General features: G+C 37.1%; 1 protein-coding gene across 1 annotated transcript in view; it reads right to left on the bottom strand.

Annotated features, from left to right (window-relative positions):
* Positions 1 to 24,530, bottom strand: part of RAB10 (RAB10, member RAS oncogene family) — a 92,045-nt gene that overhangs the window by 19,726 nt on the left and 47,789 nt on the right. The window contains exon 2 of the mRNA XM_072633927.1: positions 11,021 to 11,081. Coding sequence (XP_072490028.1) covers positions 11,021 to 11,081 — 61 coding nt within the window. The remainder of the gene's footprint in view (positions 1 to 11,020; positions 11,082 to 24,530) is intronic.

Genomic DNA, 24,530 nt, shown 5'->3' with positions numbered 1-24,530 from the left:
AGAATGAAATTCTAAAGACAATCACAATATGATTCTGATAAGAAAGAAAAGGAGAATCTGTCAAAACAGACGAAAAGAACTACATGGGACTGTCCTTGTACTAAGAGTGTCGATCAGAGTCTGAAGACTCCAGTTGAAATTCCAGCTTGGCCACTTCCTCTTATGATCCTGAACAAGCTATTTAACGTTGCTGAGCTGATTTTTTCTTTTATAAAATGAGGGGTGTGGATGGACTAGGTGATCTCTGAGGTCCTCTCCAATTAAGAGATTCTGTGAAATCAAATGCTTCTTTTGAGTCAAAGGCAGGTATTTGAATTGTGACCAAATCTTACAATATGCTCAGAATAGCTCTTAGATTCACCATAATCCAAGCTCCAATTCAATTTGAAACATAAGTGCTTTCAATGCTCAAGGAGCTGTATTAGGGGATATAATACATATTTCAAAGTGGCTAATCTGACTACATCTGAAAGAGAAAGACAGAACTGTGAACCTATAAAATATAAGCAAGTTTTTGAAATGGAAAGAATTAAGATCACATACTTTAAATATATATAAAATATTTCATTAAACGAGATTAATTTTAATGATACCTAGAAAAGGAAATTCTATCAAATTATATATTTTTTTCTACTCAGAGGAAGACTGCTATATACTCTAAATCTAATTCATAGCTAAACAAGAATTATCTCTATAACCTGTCTGATATAAAGTCATTGTCTATAGAACTCCAAGGAAGCAAACCAAATACCACTTAAAGCAGTCCCTTTCACTTTGGAATACACAGTTCTAATTGTTAGGAAGTTTTTGTTTATAATAAGCCTAAATGTCTCTCTTTTAAACTTTCACCCATTCACCCTATCTCTACCCTCTTGGACCAAGCAGAATAAATCTCACCTTTCTTCCAGATGTTGGTCATTCAAATAATTCAACAGAATTGTCATGTTCTCCTTTAAGTGTTCTCTTCTCCAAGCTAAACTCATTATTCCTTCAACTGATCCTTACATGGCATAAAACTTAACAACCTCCATCATCCTGGCTGCCCTCCTCTGAACTCTTTCCATTTTACCTATTTCATTCTGAAAAATGTAGGGCCCATAAATGAACACAATACTTCTGATACTGTTAGAGCAAGGTAACACATAGTGGAACTAATCCTTTCCTAATTTGGTTTAAGAAAACATTAGCTTTTGGGGAATTCCTGATCCAAACATTGACTTGATAAAGGCATCCACAGATTATCTGCTTTATCAGATTTGAAAATGACATGAAGCTGGGAAAGATAATTTACATGTTGGATCACAGAATCAGGATTCAAAAATACCCAGACAGGCTTGACTATTATGTGCCAAATCTGGTAAAACTGACTTCAGTAGGAGTAAACGTAATATCTCATTTGGTTTCAAGATATAAACTTTACAATGGGAGTTAGCTAGCTGTGCTGTCTTGATCTTGTAAAGGTGTTATCAGCCCCTTAGTCCATTTGGTTTACTATTTTATCCACTCTCCTAGTTTTTCCACCAACTTAGTCTACTTTTGTCTTCTTATTTACCCCAGCAACAAGATGATTTTTTTTTTTGTATAAAAGGAGAGTGGTAGCTTATATATAACAAGCTTGATCTTTCTGCATTGCTTCTAGCAGGGCTTAGCCTACTCAACTTTGAAGGAGGACATGGGAAGCTAAAGAAGCTTTTAAAATGACCTGGAGTTGGCTTCCCCTATCCAATAATTTCTAACAGATGGAGTAAAATCTCATCCATTTGAGTAGTAGTGGACCATAGCCATAGATAGATATACTCCACTTGATGCAGAATTAAATCAAAGCTGTTGCATAATTTGAGATTACTATTTTAAAAAAAGACACTACCTAAAAAATATAAGTCAATATCTTGTTGACTGACAACATTCCGTTGGAAAATAATTGCACTTATGTGTATATGTTGCTTACTCAATTTTTCATGTAAAAAATATTCAGGGAAGGGATCTATCCACAGGCTTGGCAAGATTGCCAAAAGGTGTCCGTGACACAAAAAAGGTTAAGATCCCAGTCTAGCTCACGCAAGGCAGGGTGAGGGTGATGAAGATGAATGATTAAAAGTAGGCTGGAGGATCAGAGTCAAGATGGTGGAGTAGAAGGAAGGAAAGCAGCTGAGCTCTCATTCACAACTACTCTAAACATCTATAAAACGCACTAGACTGAATTCTGATAGAGAAAATCCAGAAAAGTAACAGGAGTCCTTTGTCTGACCCAGGATCAACAAAGGAAGACAGAAATCTGTAGACACTGGAGACAGTTGGAATAAAGAATACTCCCATGGGCAAAGTACTTCAGTTCCCAGGGAAAAGGTTATGCACCAGTACAAAAGAAGGCTCCAGAACCATACTAGGGCACCCCAGATCCACACCAGGGTACCAATTGTTAGCTATATCAACCTCTACCCAGTCCCTGATCTCAAGAAAAGGGGATCTGTGCACATTAGTGGCATTCTTAGAAGGGAGGTCCTGAACAACATACCAAGAAAGGAAGAAGCCAGAAGCAGCAGTTGTATGGCACAGATTCAGACCAAAGCTAATGCTTATTGCTTCTAAGCCTCTATTGCCCAGCCTGTAGATGAATAACCAAGGCAAGACACCCTGGCCAAAAGGGGCTACAATTCTGCCACTTTGAAACAACAGACTTTTCCCACAGGCTGACAGGGGTGGAATCCAGCAGCAGTCTATTCTAGCACAGATCCAAATTCAGGTCAGGAACTTGTAGCACTCAGGCCAGGAGGACAGCGATCAGTCAACGTCCTGAATCAGACCCCTTTGGAAACAATGAAAGCATGTAAGTCTCCAACCTATTCCTGAGATCCTGGAACAATACAACACTCAATACCCCCAAGAAATTAGCAATAGGACCAGCCAGAACTTCCTTCCAAAGGGTTGGCAGAGCTCAGCCCTAACAATAATCCAAAACCAATTATCAGTTTAGAAGAATGGGCCAACCTCTCCCCACCAATGAGCTATTATGGTGGAAGGGATACTCAAGACACAAATGTAGAAGAATGGATCCAAAATATCTACAAGCAATACTTCAGAGAAAAACATAGCTTGAGCACAAACTCGATCAAAATTCCTAGAAGAGATGAACCAAGCGTTAAAAAAAACCTCAAATTTTTTTTTTTTAAATTATAAATTTATTTATTTATTTCACTTTTAACATTCATTTTCACAGAATTTTTGGGCTCCAAATTTTCTCTCCCCTTGTCCCCTCCCCCCACCCCAAAACACCGAGCATTCCAACTGCCCCCATCCCCACTCCGCTCTCTCCTCCATCATTCCTCTCTGCCCTTGTCTCCATCCTCTCCTCTGTCCTGTTGGGCCAAATAACTTTCTATACCCCTTTACCTGTATTTCTTATTTCCTAGCGGCAAGAACAGTACTTGACAGTTATTCCTAAAACTTTGAGGTCCAACTTCTTTTCCTTCCTCCCCACCCCCTCCCTTTGGAAGGTAAGCAATTCAATATAGGCCAAATCTGTGTAGTTTTGCAAATGACTTCCATAATAGTCGTGTTGTGTAAGACTAACTATATTTCCCTCCATCCTATCCTGCTTCCAATTATTTCTATTCTCTCTTTTGATCCTGTCCCTCTCTGTGAGTGTTGACCTCAAATTGTACCCTCCTCCCCATGCCCTCCCTTTCATTATCCCCCCCCACCCTGTTTATCCCCTTGTCCCCCACCTTCCTGTATTGTAAGATAGGTTTTCATACCAAAATGAGTGTGCATTTTATTCCTTCCTTTAGTGAAATGTGATGAGGGTAAACTTCATGTTTTTCTCTCACCTCCCCTCTTTTTCCCCAAACTAAAAAAGTCTTTTGCTTGCCTCTTTTATGAGAGATAATTTGCCCCATTCCATTTCTCCCTTTCTCCTCCCATATATTTCTCTCTCACTGCTTGATTTCATTTTTTTTTAAGATATGATCCCATCCTATTCAATTCACTCTGCACACTCTGTCTCTATGAGTATGTGCATGTGCATGTGTGTGTGTGTAATCCCACCAAGTACCCAGATACTGAATAGTTTCAAGAGTTACTAATATTGTCTTTCCATGTAGGGATGTAAACAGTTCAACTTCAGTAAGTCCCTTTTGACTTCTCTTTGCTGTTTACCTTTTCATGCTTCTCTTCATTCTTGTGTTTGAAAGTCAAATTTTCTTTTTAGCTCTGGTCTTTTCATCAAGAATGCTTGAAAGTCCTCTATTTCATTGAAAGACCAATTTTTCCCCTGAAGTATTATACTCAGTTTTGCTGGGTAGGTGATTCTTGGTTTTAGACCTAGTTCCTTTGACTTCTGGAATATCCTATTCCATGCCCTTTGATCCCTTAATGTAGAAGCTGCTAGATCTTGTGTTATCCTGATTGTATTTCCACAGCACTTGAATTGTTTCTTTCTAGCTGCTTGCAATATTTTCTCCTTGACCTGGGAATTCTGGAATTTGGCCACAATATTCCTAAGAGTTTCTCTTTTTGGATCTTTTTCAGGTGGTGATCGGTGGATTCTTTCAATATTTATTTTGCCCTCTGGTTCTAGAATCTCAGGGCAGTTTTCCTTGATAATTTCATGAAAGATGATGTCTAGGCTCTTTTTTTGATCATGGCTTTCAGGTAGGCCCATAATTTTTAAATTGTCTCTCCTGGATCTATTTTCCAGGTCAGTTGTTTTTCCAATGAGATATTTCACATTATCTTCCATTTTTTCATCCTTTTGGTTTTGTTTTGTGATTTCTTGGTTTCTCATAAAGTCATTAGCCTCCATCTGTTCCATTCTAATTTTGAAAGAACTATTTTCTTCAGTGAGCTTTTGAATCTCCTTTTCCATTTGGCTAATTCTGCTTTTGAAAGCATTCTTCTCCTCATTGACTTCTTGAACCTCCTTTGCCAATTGAGTTAGCCTATTTTTCAGTGTGTTATTTTCTTCAGCATTTTTTTGGCTCTCCTTTAGCAGGGTGTTGATCTGTTGTTCATACTTTGCTTGCAAGTCTTTTATTGCTCTTCCCAGTTTTTCCTCCACCTCTCTAACATGATTTTGAAAATGTTTTGAGCTCTTTATGACCTTTTCCCAGAACTGATCCCATTGAGTGGGCTGGGATGCAGAAGCACCAACTTCCGTGTCTTCCCCTGATGGTGAGCACCGCTCTTCCTCATCAGAAAGGAGGGGAGGAGAAATCTGCTCACCAAGAAAGTAACCCTCTATAGTCTTGGTTTTTTTCCCTTTTCTGGGCATTTTCCCAGCCAGTGACTTGACCTCTGAATATTCTCCTCACACCCACCTCGCCTCTGGATCCTCCCAGCCAGTGCTTAGGGTCTGAGACTCAAATGCTGCTTCCCAGCCTCAGGGCTTTGGGTGGGGGCAGGGCTGTTATTCAGTGTGAGATCAAGTTCACCTGCCCAGGTTGGGGCAGGGCTGCCTCACGGGGCTCAGTTCCCTCAGGGGGTTTATGCACAGACCTTCAACAATAGATCCGAGCTCCTGCCTGCTTGGGGAGCCTTGGTCTGCTCCCGCCTCCGCTGTTGCCTCCCGAGGGGGCCTGAGTATGGGAGCACCCCACTCCCCTCTTGACCCACCAAAGAGACCTTCTCACCGACTCCCGTCACCTGTGGGTGGAGGGACCCGCGGCCCTGGAGATCCTGTCCCTGAAGTCTGCTCGGATCTGCTCCTCTCGGGAGCCGCGGCAGGGCTGGGCTGGGCTCTGCGTCCACAGTGCGGTGGACCTTTTGCGAGAGGTTTGCAGGTCCCTCTGGGACAGAAATCTTATCCGCTCCGCTGTTATGTGGCTTCTCCTGCTCCCAAATTTATTGGCAGCTCTTTACTACAGATATTTCATGGGCTGTGGGTTCAGAGCTAGCGTATTTGTGTGTTTCTACTCCGCCATCTTGGCTCCGCCCCCCGACACTCTCAAATGTTTTAAAAATGGAATAAGAGTGTTTGAGGAAAAAATTGGAAAGAGAATTAACAGCTTGGCAGAAGAGGTACAAAATCTTGCCCTAAGCAACAAGCTCCCTGAAAAATTGGAATATACCAAATAGAAGCCAAAGACTTAATAAGGCAGTAAGAAATAGTAAAACAAACTCAAAAGTCTGAAAAAAGGGAGAAGCAAATATAATGTATCTCATGGCCAAAATAACTGACCTAGAAAACAGATCCAGGAGAAAAAACTTCAGAATCACTAGACTGTCTAAGCACCACAACCAAAAAAAGAGCCTAGATATCCTATTTCAAGAAATCTTACCACTTCACACCTATGAGACTGGCTACTATGACTGAAAAGGAAAATAATAAATGTTGAAGAAGATGTGGGAAAATTGGAATAGTAATGCATAGCTGGTGGAATTATGATGGGAATTTGAGAGTGCCCCTAAGTTGGAGAACAGAAGGATAGGTTATAGTATAAATAAATGTGATGGAATACTTATTGTGCTGAACTCTTTATCAGCGTAATGACTAACCAGGATTCCAAACTACTAATTATGAAACATGCTACCCACCCCAAGAGGTAAAAGATTCAGAAGGCAACAAAATTTTTTTAGATAGCCAATGTGGAAATTGGTTTTGATCGACCATACAATCTGTAATGGGTTTATTTTTCTTGTGTTCTCAGCTGGGGAAAGGTGGTCAAGGTAGGAGCATGAGAGAGAGAAAGAAGTCCGCATGGAGGGGTAGGGGTGGGGGAAAAGGCACAACTGGAAAAAATTATATATACAATGTTAATAGATGGGGGGTGGGGGTGGGGGCGGAAGGTAGGCTGGAAAAGTCCTCCTACAGAAGTTGGGATTTGGGCAGAATATTGAAGGAAGTCAGGGAGGTAAGGCTGCAGAGGTGAGCAGGGAGATCATTTCAGACACTGGGGAAAGTCAGTGAAAAGGCACATGACACAATGCCATGAGGGAGAACAGTAAGGCCAGTGTCGTGGATTTAAGAGTACATGAAGGCAGAAGCCAGATAGGAAGGGGCCAGACTCTAGAAGTACAAGAAAGCCAGTGGAGTTTACTGAGGGGTAGGGATGCAGGGGTGGTTGAGACAAAGTATAAAAAGAGATATATTTTATTTCTTCTCAGTAGCTGATGACAATAAAGCGCACTCTAGCCTCTAACTGGTCAACCAATATTGAATGAGCAGGTCCTATTTGGCCTCTCCCCTGCAGTAGTCTATAGTCTGGGAATAGGGCTAGGAATAGGCCACATCTTCTGCTAAAGTCATGGGCTTCTTTTGCCTCTTGTCCTGTTGGCCTAATGTGGGTATTGGTTTGAACCTATCTTTGGATTAATTTTGTGACCTGCTGTGGCCCTCACTGGCCCCAGTTGGCCTCAGGCCTCACTCAAGTCTCTCTTATTACTGAACCAGGAGGAGCACTGGAGAATAGCCATCCTTTCCTTGTTTTCTGCCTCCCTATGTAGTGACCTATGGTTGATCCTGTTCTCCTGCCTATCTCACACAGGGTTTTCAAGAGGTCATGTTGGTTGATGGCTACTGCCTTCTCCTTCCCCTATCTGAAAGCCTGCAGGTTCTTCCTATCTTCTTTGCAGTCTGTGATTGTGATCATCTTCAATGCTATTCCACTTGGTGCCTTTTCAGTTCTTTGTTGGGTGTTCAAGGGAGAGTTGGACTCCTCCCTTACATGTCATCATATTAATAAACAAAAGGTCTAAAAGTAATTTTAAAAGCTACATTGACCATTTCCTATTTTACTCTCTTAAATACAAAAAACAAAACACCAAATTCTTTTGTGCTTGTGTCCAGTCTTTAATTAAAATTTTTCCCCTGTGAATAAGAGGGCTCCCATAAGAAAAAGAATCTCCATTCTTTCATAAATGGTTATCAACAATAGTTATTTGAAAAATAGCTAAAAATAAGAACAACAACAACAACAATTGGATATCAGACAAAATGCTCACTGCAAAAGAAAGTTTGGGGAAAATTCTACTTAGAAACAACAGAGGAAAGTAAAATACAATAAAAAGAGAAATGTACAATGATGTATCCATAACTCAGGTAACCTTAACTAAGATAACCAAAGAATTAAGGAGTGAAACATATAAATTCTCAGTGAAAAAAACATAGGAATCTAATAATCAAAGTTAAAATACAGATTGGACAACTTAACAGTAATCACTAGTCAAGTACAGTTTAAGACACAACAGCTAAAAATAGTGAGATGATGAAATTAGTGTTGAGTTACAGATGAAATTTGGCAAATAATTCATAAAAGGAATAAGTCATGTCCTTAACAATAAACTAGAAATCTGTATACTGATCACTAAGTTATAACCTTATTTAGGGAGGCTAGAGTGTTATGTTCTAGAATAGTGATTCCAAACTTACAGTCCACTGATCCATGGGGTACTGGGGTGTTTTTACAAGGAGTCTTAAAATTCATATGGCATCTAAAGCATGTCATTTCTATATTTATTTGGCTCTAATAAAATACACACTGTTTTATGTCAATGGTTTCCTATCTCCAACACTTCAACGGATAGGGAATTTTTTGTTTTTAATTTTTAGAATGTGATATAGACTTTCCTTTTGCTGAGACTCCTCTCCTGGGAGATGGGTGGTGGTGCACCAAGTTCTCAGTTATTTACTCCTAGATTTTGAGGTCTTTTAAAAGAAGATATATATTTAAACTATAATAAGGTATTGTGACATAATGGAAAGATCAGATGATCAAAAGTTATCATAGGAGGACAGATTTTGAAGCAGAAGCACGTATTTTCTCAAATCAGTGGACACTAATAGTATAATCACAGTACATACAGTACGACTGCAACTCACCCTAGGTTCCAAAGATAAATGACAATGCCAAAAGACTGGAACCCAGGTCACTTTCTTCAAAGATAGCACTACTTTAACTACACCACTTTAACTACAACTTTGTGTGTGTTAGGGGTTGAGGGGAGAGGGAGGGGGCAGGGTGATGAGGCAGGAACTGCTTGATACTAAAAAGAGATCTTAATACTAAAAAAATTAGTAACCATGCATTGCCTACGACAAAAATAATTTCTACATTAATGATTATTGGAGTTAGGCATTGAAGTGGAAGAGGGGAGAGGGTTAGAATGTCTTACGACAGACTTCATGAAGCGGGGAGCAATGCATAATCAACCTAAAAAGTAAATCAATCAGATCATGAAGGACTTTAAATGTCAGTGAGGAGTCTGCATTTTATTCTAAAGGCAAGAGGGAACCATTAAAGCTTCCTGAGCTGAGAAGTGATGTGTTCAATGTTTGTACTTTAAGAATATTAATTCAGTAGCTGTAAAGAGATTGAACTGGAGAGGTTACAGGCTAATCAGGAGGCTTCTGCAAAAAAGGCTTGGAGCACTTTTGTGTGGTGTGGTGTGAGCGCACAAAAGGAAGTTTGTGAGAGATGGTAAATGGCAGAATCAGCAAAGATTAGATACACAGGGTAGGAGTAAAGACTTGAAGAGGACACTAGATTGCAAGAATGGGTGACGAGAAAAACGTGGGTACCCTCAAAGGAAACAGGGAAGTTAGGGGGAGGGGTGGGTTTAAGGGCAAAAGATAAAAGTTTTTCTGGACATGTTTAATTTGAAACACTTAACATCCAAGAAGAGATGTCTAGCAGGCAACTGGAGAAACAGAAATGGAGTTCCAGACAGAAGCAAGGACTAGATTTGTAAATGTGTAAAGCAACTTCACTGAGAAGAGAACTGAATCCACGCAAGCTGATGAAATGAGCTGAGGGAAAGGAGGACCAGGACAAAGCCAAGGGAAACAGGCATACAATAGGGAAGGACAGAGAGCCTCAAAAGGCTTTGAGTTAACCAAAGAACTAGCTAATCAAAATATTTTACTGAGCTTTGGGGCATGAGGAGCAATATAAAGTACTAAGGAAGAGGAAAAAAAGAGGCTAAAAACATTAGAGAGAAGAACTGGTAAGGTGGGAGCAAAATAAGGTAAACATACTACCTAATAAAAGTCAAATAAGCAACCTTTATTAAGTTCCTCCTATGTGCAGGCACTAGAGGATACAAGGACAAAAAGTAAAACAATCCCTACTCGTAAACAGAATTTTAAGGAGATGGTCAAGAAGTAAGAAGCCTTAAAGAAGCCACTGGATTTGGCAAGAGTTTCAAGGAATTCACCTGGAGTTTCAAGGAATGAAAGAGCAACTGAAATACTATCTAACCTCTTGACTACTTTACAAAATTTTCCTGCTAAATATATTTGTCTATTGGGAATACAAATTTGAACTAAAAGAAACCTCTCTCAACTCCAAGAAATTGGAAAGTAGGCTGTAAAGCTAGTATAAAATGTGCTTGATATATTGAAAACCTGGGTTTACAAATTACACAAATGATCAGTTTAAAGAGATTTTATCAAAAGGAAAAAACAAGTGGAGCTTAAACTGGTTGTCTTATTTTCAGAGTGACCTAAATTTATACACTGTGATTTGGTCAGAACCATAAACTTAAAAGACTTTGGGGTTGAAAACTAGACAATAGCGAAACAAGAAATAAAGTTAATATACAGAGAAAAGGAAGAAGAGGATGATTCTATAACATCTGTAGAGAGGTTGCTGGTTTTTTTCCCAATAGTTTTCTTTATAGTATAGAAGTGTGTGTTTTTATTCCTTCTGTGATAAATAGAAAGGTTGGATTCTATTTGGTACTTAAGAAGACAACAGAGAGGCACCATGCTTTCTTTTATGAGTGATCATCTTCTAATAAAACTGAAAACAGAAGGATAAAATACACTTCCAAAAAGTCTTAATATTTATTTCTAGTAATCAGTTGATTTACAGTCTCCTGTAAAAGATTCCCTTGTCATTTTATATATAAAAGATACTTTAATTCTATTCTATGAAAACCATTGCGAACTATCACTCACACTGAATACTGGTCAATAATTCATCAAAACTGATGGCATCTACATATGAAGCAGCACTTTCGCTATCAACTCTTTTCAAATATAGATCACTGAGATTCACAGGGAAAAAATATTAGCATCACTTACCAAATCTGTAGCTTGATCTTTTTTCCTTGTAATTCAACTGTTTTGATCTTAAAGTCAATTCCTACAACAGAGAAAACAAGAAAACTTTTAATAGTGATTTCACAATATGTAACTACAATTAAATTTGTATACAATTTTTTTCTAGTTTTTGGCTAAATTATTAGAATCATAGTTATGATGAAATTCACGCTTTTTTAGAAGTAAGAATAAGGCTAAAATTAGAAGTACCTAATGACAGGATAGCTACACAGTTTTTAAAATATCAACTTAAAACAGAAAAAAGTAGACTGTACATGTAACTTTTATAGGTCTCTATTTTGCACAGTTTGCTTTTCTTATCAAGCACGTTCAACCTATTAATTTTCAAAGTTGTCCTCCTTGCCTGTGTTCCTTTCTAAGTCTTCATATGTTTCTCACTCTCTGCATTTTATGGTGTCTCAATAAACCTCTTTTTCTTTTTGGTACTCTATCCATGTCTTTGTCTTCCTACTTTCTCAATGGAGAAAAAAATGTAACAAACACATACTGACAAGCAAAATAAATTCTCACATTAGACTGAGCCTGAAAATACGTCTTTTTTGGTATCTTCAATGCACGACCTCCCCTATCAAAGTACGTCTTTTGAAATTATAATTGGTCTGGGCATTGCTCAAAGTTTTCAAATCTTTCGAAGTTTTTTTAAAAATGTTATTATTATACTGTTATCCTGGTTCTGCTTATTTTACTCTGCATCAGTTCACACTTTTTTTTTCCAAGTTTATCTGAAGCTTCATTTCTTACTGGGCAATAGTATTTCATTACAATAATAAATCATAATTAGCCATTTCCCAATATAAATAATTTTGTACATATGAATTCTCTCACTGTTTTTTATCTCATTGGTATTTAGTGGTACAGGTGGGTCAAAGGACAATTTAGCGATTTTGGGGAACAGTTGCCAGTTTCTTTCAAGAACAGCTAGACCAATTCAATTACACCATCAGTGTACTGGTATGCCTGTTTCCATCATTTGTCATTATCCTTTTTTGTTTATCTTTGCTGAGATGGAACCTCAGAGTTGTTTTATTTTGCATTTCTCTAGTTATTACTGATTTGGAACACTGCTTCATGTTTGTTTATATTTTTCCCTTTGAAAATTGCTTCTTCAAAGTTTTTGCACAACCAAACCCAATGCAACCAAAATCCGGAGGGATGTAGTAAATTGGGAAAAAATTTTTACAGCTAAGCTCGGGGATAAAGGCCTCATTTCTAGAATATATAGAGAACTGACCCAAATGTATAATCATACAAGTCATTCCCCAATTGATAAATGGTCAAAGGATATGAACAGGCAATTTTCAGAGGAAGAAATTAAAGCTATCTATAATCATATGAAAAAATGCTCTAAATCACTATTGGTTAGAGAGATGCAAATCAAAACAACTCTGAGGTACCACATCACACCTATAAGATTGGCAAACATGACAGAACAAGAAAATGATAAATGCTGGAGAGGATGTGGGAGAGTTGGAACACTAATTCATTGTTGGTGGAGCTGCGAGCACATCCAACCATTCTGGAGAGCAATTTGGAACTATGCCCAAAGGGCTACAAAAATGTGCATACCCTTTGACCCAGCAATATCGCTACTAGGACTATATCCCCAAGAGATCATAAAAATGGGAAAGGGTCCCACATGTACAAAAATATTTATAGCAGCACTCTATGTAGTTGCCAAAAACTGGAAGTCAGGGGGATGTCCATCAATTGGGGAATGGCTGAATAAATTATGGTATATGAATGTAATGGAGTACTATTGTGCCATAAGAAATGATGAACAAGAAGACTTCAGAGAGGCCTGGAAGGACTTATATGACCTGATGCTGAGTGAAAGGAGCAGAACCAGGAGAACTTTATGCACAGCAACAACCACAGTGTGTGAGAGTTTTTTCTGGTAGACTTAGATTTTTGTAATAACACAAGAACTTCTGAAAAAAAAAAAAAAATCCCAATGGTGGACCTCAAGGCAAAATACCTTCCACACTCAGAGAGAGAAATATGGAAGTCACTCACATAATGTAGCAGATCATGTTTGTGTATGTGTATCTGTTTGTGTATCATGTTCTGATTTGTAATACGGATTCTTTCATTTATCTTAGTCTGACTACATAGCATCACTATAGTGAAAATATACTCAATAGGAAAGTATATGTAGAATCTATACAGAATTGTATGCAGTCGTGGGGAGGGAGGGAGGTAGTGGGGGGTGGGTGGGGAGGGATAAAATCGCAATTGTATGGCAGTGATTGTTAAACATTAAAAAAAATAAAAAAAATAAAAAAAAAATGAAGGACAAACACAAAAAAACAAACAAACAAAAAAAAAAGAAAATTGCTTCTTCACATCCTTTGACCATGTATCTACTGCAGACAGTTGTCCCCCTTTTCCAGAGAAGGCTAAAAATACTACTGGAAAAGAAACTGGGAAGATGGAGACCAGGAAGTGAGAATTAAAAGCAGTGAATATGGTGTAAAGACTTACTATAGTCTAGAAAACTTCTTTCCAACTCACCCACCTCACTATTCTCTATTTTTTCTATCTACCTAGCCATGCTCTCTCCTATGTAGTATTTTCTTCCTTTTTACCCTATACTCTCTGCCGCTGCTCTAATTATAGGGCTTCTATGACTTCCAAAGAACAGACCCCAAAGATTTCTGAGCTTCTCTGTAGCATGTACTTTAAAGTCTCAGTGTAAGTGTGATGTAACCACATGCCAAGTCCTGAAAGTATCATCTTGACAGGCTATTCCCTTATGTGTTATCTCCCTATCGCAATGTAAACTCCTTGAGGGTTTTTGTATTTGTATCCCTACCGCATACCATAGTGTTTGGCATATAATAAAGGGTTTAATAAATAATTATATTCACTCACTGCTATAAGGCCACTCTGCTTGAGGCTGCCAGACAGAATTTCTGATTATGTATTTCCTCCTCACTCTTTCCCAGAACCCTTACAAAATTGTCAAGACTGGTACTAGTGTGAGAGGCTCCCCTGTACTACACTAGCACTCTTTTCCTTGTGTGTCTCTAATTAAAAGGAATGGGCCTTTCCTTAAACATATCAAAGGATCTTTTGGTTTCAGCACTAACTGGTTTGTCTCATTTTCTGGGAAGTCATTTTAGTCTCAAGCAACAGACTCTGAGGTAGAGGCTACATTTTTTTCACAGTAAAAAGGAAAAAAATCCATTTACTCCAAAAAAAAAAAAAAGTTCATTACAAACATTTTTGCTGGAGTTAAAGTTCACAAATCCATGGAATTTGAGGGCTCTTAGAGGTCTCTGTTCATAGGATCATCAGTTTTTTTAAAAAATTAAATGATTTTGTTTTCAGTGTTCTACAATCACTTCTATATATCCTAGATTTTTTCCCCCTCCCTCCTATTCCTTCCTCCTCATTGCCTCTCTGAGACAATGTACAATTTTATATAGGTTCTACACACATTCCTATTAAATACATTTTCACCAGTCATGATGCTTGGAAGAATTAAAATTAATGGGAGAAATCATAAAACAAAACATAATACAAAAGAAAATGGTCTACTTCGTTCTGAGAACAAATTCCACAGTTCTTTCTCTGGATGTGGAAGGCATTTAGCTTCAAGAGACCATTGGGAATTTTTTAAGTCCTTGCATTGCAAGTCTACCAGAAAAATTCCTCACACACTGTGGTTGTTGCTGTGTACAAAGTTCTCCTGGTTCTGCTCCTTTCACTCAGCATCAGTTCATATAAGTCTTTCCAGGCCTCTCTGAAGTTTTCCTGTTCATCATTTCTTATAGCACAATAGTATTCCATTACATTCATATACCACAATTTATTCAGCCATTCCCCAATTGATGGGCATCTCCTTGATTTCTAGTTCTGGGCCACCACAAAGAGAGCTGCTATAAATATTTTTGTACATGTGGAACCCTTTCCCATTTTTTATGATCTCTTTGGGACACAGTCCTAGAAGCAATATTGCTGGGCCAAAGGGTATGCACATTTTTGTAGCCCTTTGGGTATAGTTTCAAATTGCTCTCCAGAATGACTAGATCAGCTCACAGATCCACCAACAATGAATTAATGTTCCAACTCTCCCACATCTCCAACATTTATCATCTTCCTGTTTCATCATGTTAGTCAATCTGATAGGTGTGATGTGATATATCTCAGAGTTGTTTTGATTTGCATTTCTCTAATCAATAGTGATTTAGGGCATTTTTTCATATGGCTATAGATAGCTTTAATTTCTTCCTCTGAAAACTGCCTGTTCATATCCTTTGACCATTTATCATTTGGGGAATGACTTGTACTCTTGTAAATTTGACTCAGTTCTCTGTATTTTAGAAATGGGGCCTTTATCACAGTGACTAGTTGCAAAAATTCTTTCCCAGTTTTCTGCTTCCCTCCAAATCTTGGTTGCATTGGGTTTGTTTGTGCAAAAACTTTTCAGTTTAATATAATCAAAATTATCCATTGTGCACTTCATGTTTTCTCTTATTTAGTCAAAAATTTCTCCATTCTCCATAAATCTGATAAATACACTATTCTTTGCTCCACTAATTTGTTTATAGTATCAATCTTTATACCTAGATCATGTACCCATTTGGACTTAATTCTTGTGTACGGTGTCAGGCATTGGTCTATGCCCAGTTTCTGCCACACTGTTATCCAGTTTTCCCAGCAATTTCTGTCAAACAGCGAATCCTTACAGGATCATCAATTTTGAGATGGAAGGAGGATAAGCAGAAGCCATCTAAGTTCAATCTCTTTGTTTTAAAGATAAGGAAATTAAGTCCAGGGGTTAATGATTTGCCTCCCAGGTTACACAAGTATGTAACAGTAGAGCCAGGATGTTAGTTCAGGTTTTGTGGTTCAGAACTTACAAATTCCTAAGGACTCACGTGAGTTCACCCAACAACCAGTGGATGAATTGGTACAAGTATCCAGACAACCTGACTCTCATTTGCTAATATATAGAACATTTCCTTCCTAGCTAATAAAAATATTTTAATAACTACAAATAGTTACTCCAAACGCAAATAAGTCAAACTAACATTTATATTACTATTATTTCATTAATTTGTTCTGAACCTTTACAAAGTATAAGCACAGAGCAATCTCTTTTACATAGCACAAAAAATATCTAAAATCAAAAGTAAGCACTGTATATGCAATGGAAACGCTAGAAGTGGTTCCAATAAAAACGAGATTAAAACAAAGATGCCCCCATCTCTTCACTATTATTTAATAGTTCTAGAATGCTAGCAATAGTCATAAGACAAAAGAAATAAAAGTTGTAAAGACAGCCAAGGGGACAAACTATCCCCATTAGCTGATGACATATTGGTTTTAATTTAAAAAATCCAGAGAACAAAAAGAAACAGTTAATAGATTCATAAAAGTTGCAAGCTATAAAATAAGTCTGCAAGACCCACACAACTCCCAATATAATAACAATAAAATCCAAGACAATAACAAAAAGGATAATACCATTCAAATAAATACAAAACTCAAAAAATTTGGGAGGCAATCTACCAAAACACATTGAATATTTGTGTAGACTGAATTATAGAGTGTTACTTTAAGAAATAAAAAATTAACTAATTGGTCAGTGTAATGCTCATGGCCGGATCATGTCAATATAATAATACTATCCAAGTTGTTTGCATAAGCCAAATTACTAAAGGGACAAAAAGTTAGATAAAATAGTAACAAAATTCATTTGGAGAAATGATGAAGAAAAAGATAGGCATGAAAGGGCACTCCAGACTCCAAACGATAAAATAAAGTAACAATTGTTAAAAACTATTTGGCACTGGTTAAAAATACAAAAATTTATCAATGTAACAGAATAGCCAAAGGAGACTAAGAAATAATGAAACCCAAAAGTCTGGCATTTGACAAACTCCAAAACATAAACTACCTAGGTTAGAACTCCTGTATAAGACTTGTGAGAAAACTGGAAAACAGTCTGACAGAGATTAGGTTTAAACCAACATCTTATATTCTTACACCTTACCATAATCCACAGCATATTCAAAATGTATATGTGACCTGAATATTACAGATCATAACCTAAAGAAATTACAGAGAAAGTCAGATGCCTCCGTAACAGCTATGGATGGGTGAATTCTTAACCAAACAAGGGATAGCAGTGAGGCAATTACAAAATATAAAAAGGATAATTTTGATTATCTTTGTGTCCAAGATATAAGACAACTAAAGGAGTATCTAAGACCAAAAAAACTTCCCTAATAAGATAAGTGGTCAAAGGATATGAATAGGCATTTCTCAAAAGAATTTCAAAATATTGGAAAGAATATTCCTAACAAATTACAAACAAAAAAATGGAAACTGCTAAACAAATTGTGCTAAGACTTACATGAACTGCAAAAGTGAAGTAAGCAGAGCCAGGAAAACAATATATATAATTATAACAAAGTAAATGAAAAAACCACAAAACAAAAACTGATTATTGTGAAATTAAAAAGAACAGATCTGGACCCAAAGAAGAGATATACACATCCCTCAATTCTTTTGCAGAGGGATGTGGGGGCAGAGAGGAGGCATGGCACTATGGGTATAAGATAAAATATAAGATATATTTTTCAATTTTTAAATTAGTTTTGCTGGTTTGTTTCCAATCTTTCTTCATGTTTTCCTTTCTTTTATCCAAATTTTTGTCAAAAGGGAGGTTCTCTGGAAAGGAGAAAGGAGAAATTCAAGTGATGCAAAAATAAAAGACATCAATAATAATCTATTTTTAAAAACTGATGGGTTAGATGCTTATATCACTGAGGAACCAGAAATGCCCTCCATGTGATGCTCTATCTTTGGCTTTTCTGTCTCTTTCTTGTCCTCTGGTGTTAATATACATTTATGACATTTTGATGATTCTGTTTCCTTCTTCCTCTTTTTCTTTTACCAGGAATAATGAGGTGACATTAGTCCCACTGTCTTATGTCCCAGTCACACTTCATCTGGATAAACAGATTAAAACCAGGTAAAATCTCATTATATTCAGTTCTTCCTTTTCGCCACTTTCTGTTTCATTGATTCCTCTCATCCAACAATAACTACCCCAAAAACACATGCTGAGTAATCTTGCCTGAAGCTCAGTAAATCTTTTCCTCCAACAATACAAGAGCTCCATCTACTGACTGAAATAAATGTAGGCAAACCTGTACAAATCTAAGAGTGCAAGACAAGAGAGATGGCCTGAAATCTTACTAAAATTTTTGTGATGTGAAGTGATGGCCCTAGATTCCTAAAGTCTATGTCAGCACAACAAAAGTGCCAGAAGATCCTACCAGGCTCAAAAGGCTTTTCTTATGGGCCAGCTAAATAGAATATCATAGGAGGCTCATCCCCTGAGATTTGTCCAACCCCTGGATACAGAATTTTTAATAGCAGGAGCAACTCATGGAATCATCTAAGGCTCAGGTTCTTGACTTGGCGGATCTGTGAACAGATTTCAAGAATGAACTTTGAGGTGAAATTATTTTTGTTTCAATATAACTGATTTCCTTCTTAAACCTAAACATTATTCCAAAAGGAAGTCCCAAGGCTTTATGAAACTATCAAAGGAGGTATATAACACACAAAAAAGTTTAGAACCTTTACCTAAGGTATAAAGGCAACTAGACTGCACAGTGGATAAAGCACTGACCTTCTGAGTCAGAAAAATCTAAGTTCAAATCTAGCTTCAGACACTAGCTGTGTGAACCTCTTGATCTGTCTGCCTCAGTTTCCCCATATGTAAAATAGATGTTAATAGCAGGGTTTTTGTGAGGATCAAATGATATCACATTGGTTATACTGGTCAAATGAAATATTAGCAAACATTAGGGGGCACCACATAAATGCAATCTATTATTTTTTAGGGGGGTTACGAACAGTTACCTGTGGAAAGGCTGGTTATATCACTGAAATCATATATCTCTTAAAGTAAAGGAAAATGAGAAAACAACTCATATTCCAACAGTTTCCCTGATCATACACAGTGAAAACAAAATTAATTTCACAGGGCAACCAAACTATTTGATTGAAATGGAATTTCACTTCGTGGTTACCAAGAAGTGACAAATCAAGGACTCGTGACTGGAGAAGGAGGTAGGATATTCACATTAAGAATAAGAGATAATAGAAAGTGATGTGACACTTGGGCTTAAAAGGAAAGCTCCTAGAGCCTGTACAGGAATTGCACAGGATGAGAAGGCATGGATAAGTTACCTTCATCAATGGAAGAAATATCCACACCACTGGCTATGGACTGAGAAGCAAGCACGTTAGACTACACAAAGGAATGGTGGAGTAGGAGAAAATGGTTAAAATGAACACACCACTAGAAACCACATCCCCAATCCCAAAGTGTCAAAAGCTTTCCTCTAGCTATCAGAAGTGGGTTTGGAGTGGGGTGGTTGCTCTGAACCCAGCAAAGCAAGGAGAAAGGTTCTTTATTTGGTCCTTGTTTGGCTAAGATGTCTAATATGTTGAAGAGCTGAAGAGTAATAAACACTAGCCCGTTGAGCAGAGATCAAGCATTACTTGGTAGATCTATACGCTGGCAGCTGCTTTAATAACACAGGGAAGGGAGTAAGGATCAGGACAGGGCCCATGTTCTATTCCTACCTAAGCAATCTCAGATACTGAAAAAAATCAAGAGTTGCTTTTCAGTTCAGAAATGGTTAGGAAACCCTTGCTATGATTCTACTACATGAACGAGGTCCAGAGAAAGTACTCATCTGGGTGGTGTTTTTGGGGGGTTGTTGTTTTTGGTGTATAAAATTTATTGTAACTAAATCAATAAGCCCATTCTATGGCCAGTTGTGAAAATATGACAACTGTCAACAAGAAAATTATCTGCAATGGTATACACTAGGGTGAAATTTTACCTGTAAAACAGTCCTACTAAAAAGTACACCAGAGATGGCAAAATGAATTGTGGCACAGGAGTATAATACTATATAACTACACTGTAAGACGTGAAGAATTCAGGGAAACATGGGAAGACTTAAGATGAACTGATGCAGAATAAGGCAGAACCAAGAAAGGAGTATGCCCACTGATGAGAACATAAATAGAAAGAAGCACAGCCCAAAAGTCTTATGTAAATAAAATGACCAAATCTGGCTCCAGAGAAGAATTGAGAAAATATACCTTCCTTTCTTCGCAAAAATTGGGGGGAGATTATTCAAGTGGAATACTTAATACTGTCAAGACACAACTGATATGCTGGTTGGTTTTGCTGATATTTCCCCCTTCCTTTTAATAAAAGCTATTAATAAGATTAAGAAAAATAAATGATCATCATCTAATTCCCAACTCTACTCCAATCTGCAGTGACAGAGTAATACAATTTGAAAATAGTTTCAACAACAAATGTACTAACTTTTAAAACTAGGAAACATATCCTGTTTGGAAAATTAGGACTATATGTATATCTTAAGGCTGAAATGTGAACACTTATCCATTTCTAGTCATTCAGACATGTGCTAACTTCAACAGAAATGAATGCAGCATTAAGAACTTTAAAATTTGGAGAACTATGACCTTGGGTCTGCTAATGCAGTCAATCCTCAATGCTCATACTTTAACTTTTGCAACTTCAAACATTTCTGTGATTATTCAGAATCTCATTTTCACTTTCACATCACAACTGTGTACATTCACACCTATGTGCAGTAGAGCCATGATGCACTCAAGTCTGTAGAGTGGCTGGTATCCTACTAGATGCTTCATTGTTACAAAGAGCAGTCCATGCATTTGTTGTATATTTTCATTGTTTACCTTTAAAACTTGAGTTCCATATTACAATTATGCCCCCAAAGTCATTTAGGCTCTAAAATGTTATTATTGAGACCTGCACAGTTGCAGCATGTTCCAAAAGCAGTGAATAAAGTCCCAATAACTTCTTCCTTGGTTTTTAGAGGGTGGCCAAGGTAGGAGGTCTAAAGAAGCACAGTACACATTATAATGTCCTCGTGATGCGACACAACATAACAGGCTAAAAGATAGCTTAGTTACAAGAATTTTATTTGCTATACAATATTTATGATACTATGGATTTCATGTAGTATGAAAAGTGAACACTACCTGAAATAATTTTTTGAAAAACTGAGATGTTGTCACAATACCAATGAGAAAAAATATTCTGCATGTTACTAATTTTATTTTGTGTACTACATTTTATGGGTTATTTCACAGTTACTATTAGGAAAAGTGCATATTATCAGAATCAATGCTTTGTTCAAAAAAATACTATACATCAAAGTGTATTTTCAGCAATCTCTAGCAAAAGATTGTATTTTTTGGTGGTCTTGGGAACCTAATCTCCTACTTTCCATAGGTTCATATCAACATCTGCATTTTTGACTTTTGCACCATTTTCTAGGAACATTGGCCTCCAGTAAAGGTAAGGACTTTCTAAATCACTCTGTATGAGGCAGGGCTGCCTCAGATGTAAAATGAATAATGGGCTAGATAGACTCTAAAGACCTTTCCACCTGTGATTGTGATGCTACTGTACCTTTTCAATGCTACCTATTAATGCCTTCCATGAACAATCAATATGCCAAAATGTATGACTCTCTGCTCCAAGACGCTGAGCTCTCAGTAAGTCATTGCTTAGACAACAACTCTACAACAATTTCAAAGGGACTCATGATAAAAAATGTTATCTGCCTCCAGAGAGAGAACTGATGAACTCTTGAATGCAGATTGAAGCATATGTTTTTCATTTTTTTAAAATTTTTCTTGCTTCCCCCTCCACAATATGGCTCATGTGAAATATGTTTTACATAACTCAATATGTATAATGGGTACTATATTCCTGGCCTTTTCAATGGGTAGAAAAGGGAGAGAATTTGTAATTGAAAATACATTTTAAAAAAGTTTTTGAATACCTCTAATTCTATTTTATCCTATGAACTTATATGAAATTGATGTAGATGGCAGTCTGAAACTTGTATTCATGTTGCTTAGTAGAACAGTATAAAAGGTAACAACAATCTAAATTAGGGCTATACTGTTATCACAGCTATAACATAATATGCTACAAAGAAGTTAATAAAAAGAAAACTGCCACTGGCTCCTTCACATCATAGAAAATTGGAAGTTAGTTGTTCATGCATTACTTCCTATTACTCAATGACCAGCTTCTGGAATTTACAATCAAGAGATTCAACAAAGGTCAACAATTCTATTTTTCAAGTGAAAAAGGCATCACATATCTCATTTTCTCAGACAATTTCACCCTAGAAGATGGAAGTATTAAACTGAGAGTAACAGTCTAGGCAAGCAATTAAGCATACAGAAAACCAATTTGAGAAGCATGGTTTTTATGAAGACTATTGGTGTGTGTACAGTTCAAAACAGCAAGTAACTTATAGAAATAATTTTATCTAACTTGGAAATGTCTTTTAATAGCTTCATATATACCCATCTGATCTTGGGAAACTCACTTTTGACTAAGTCTGATCTTGAAAGAGCTAAGCTACAACTGGTTTCAGAAGAACTTAGGTTAAAATGCCGGTTATGAGGGCCCTTATAGCTCCAAATCTATGACTGTATAATCCACTCTAGCCTGCTAGATAACACTGCTGCATAAATAAACTTTGTAAAACTATATTAAATGATACTTAACACATTCATTCTTTTCCTAATCACATACAAGCTCTCAGTCTGCGTATTTACATAGTCTGCCTGTAACTGAGCAAGACTGCTGCATGCATAAATTGTGCTTTAATATTTTTATTTTCAAATGATCAAAATAGTTATGGGAAACCCCTTCTACCTTCAGTTAAACACTGGAGTTGATTGTATTTCCTAATATAAAAAGAAACCTAAGGCAATGAAAGCAAGTACCTTTGACATTTGATTTCTTCCCAGAGTTAAGCAATGAACCAGAACTAGCTGAGAGAACATTTAAGTATCAAAGGCATGGATCACAATTTCAAGGGCTGATCAGCTGCTAGTGACACTGTTGTTGCAAAGCAGAAAGAAAAAAAAGACTAGATAAATGAAAATGAATGTTTAACAACCATCAGCAATCTAAGACTGCGTTCCTAATCTTCTTTTAAATTTACTGTTACTTCTCCTAAACAATATCTCTATTTTGAGTGCAACTATTTTTACATTTACAATCTCATACATAGTCTGATTACAATATGGATCTAGGGAGTCAAGTCAACAAACCTGTATTAGGTCCCTACTGTGTTCCAGGCACTATGTTAAGTGATGAAAATATAAAGAAAGGCACAAACAATCCCTGCTCTCAAGAAGTTCAGTCTAATGGGAGACAGAGCAAACAAATGACCGTATACAGACAAAATCATCACAAGAGAAATCAGGTATCTCAGAGGGAAGATACTAAGACTAAAGGGACACAAAAAATGCTTCTTGTAGTAGCTGATCCAAAAGAACTCCAGGCATGGGGAACAGCTAGCAAAAAAGTCTGGGGTAGGAATATGCAGTATAATATTATAGAAATGGTAAGAAGGCCAGTGTCAGGGGACTGTTGAACACATGGAAGGGAATAAGGTATAAGAAGACTGGAAAGGTAGGAAAGGGCCAGGTTATGAAGGGCTATATTGCATTTATAGTCAGTGCATAAAAATTCCATCCCACTTTTTTTTCCCTTACAACAAGCTTGTTTGCTGGCACTTCAGTTATGAGTCACTACTAAGGTATATAGTTACCACCTATCCAACAAAGGAAGGAAGAAAGTAATTTTGTCCCTATAATCACCTCAAAAGTTATGAATGTATACTCAACTGAGACACAAATAAAATTTAATTACTCTCTCCAAAGGGGAAAAACATTTTTTGCTTTTTTAGTAATTTATATCAAATTGTTCCTACAATGGTCTGAAGATAAATGAGTGTCTTTGATTTAAACACAGCACATACTACCTCTCCTTGCCAAGGTGGCTTTGAAAAGAGATAATGCAAGTGAAGTGTAAATAATGCTAGACTGTAGTCAAGAGAGAGCCAGTTTAAATCCAACCAATGATACTGGTGTATGTGAACACGTACAAGGTATTTAACCTCTGAGCCTCTACTTCCCCTCAGTAAGGTAGAAATATTAGATTTGGTATTGTATCTCACAAGATTATGAAGAGCAACTGTAATAAAACTGTAAAATGCTTTGTAGGCCTCAAATCATTATTAAAGGTCAATTATGATTATTAGTAGGAACTGTTTAATCTGGGTCACTTTTACTTTAGTAGCAATAACAATCCTGAGAAAATTATGCCCTGGGGCTACAATTCTATTGAGGCCATTGCTCTCAGTTTAAGTAAACTGACCATGGGAGAGGGGGTGGCAGCAGAAAATGTTCAGAGATTGTATGAATAATTTTCTGATTCAATAAAATGAAGGTTTTGATCTAGATTTGTATCTGATTATCTTAAATATACTGAGTCTGCTATTCTGATCTGCTACCTGAGAAGAAAACCATAAAAGACTTCTGCTATCTACAATAAATGACA

The sequence above is a fragment of the Notamacropus eugenii genome, chromosome 1 (genome assembly GCF_028372415.1).
Source record: "Notamacropus eugenii isolate mMacEug1 chromosome 1, mMacEug1.pri_v2, whole genome shotgun sequence".
Lineage (NCBI taxonomy): Eukaryota > Metazoa > Chordata > Mammalia > Diprotodontia > Macropodidae > Notamacropus > Notamacropus eugenii.
This window is presented reverse-complemented; position numbering and strand designations above follow the sequence as displayed.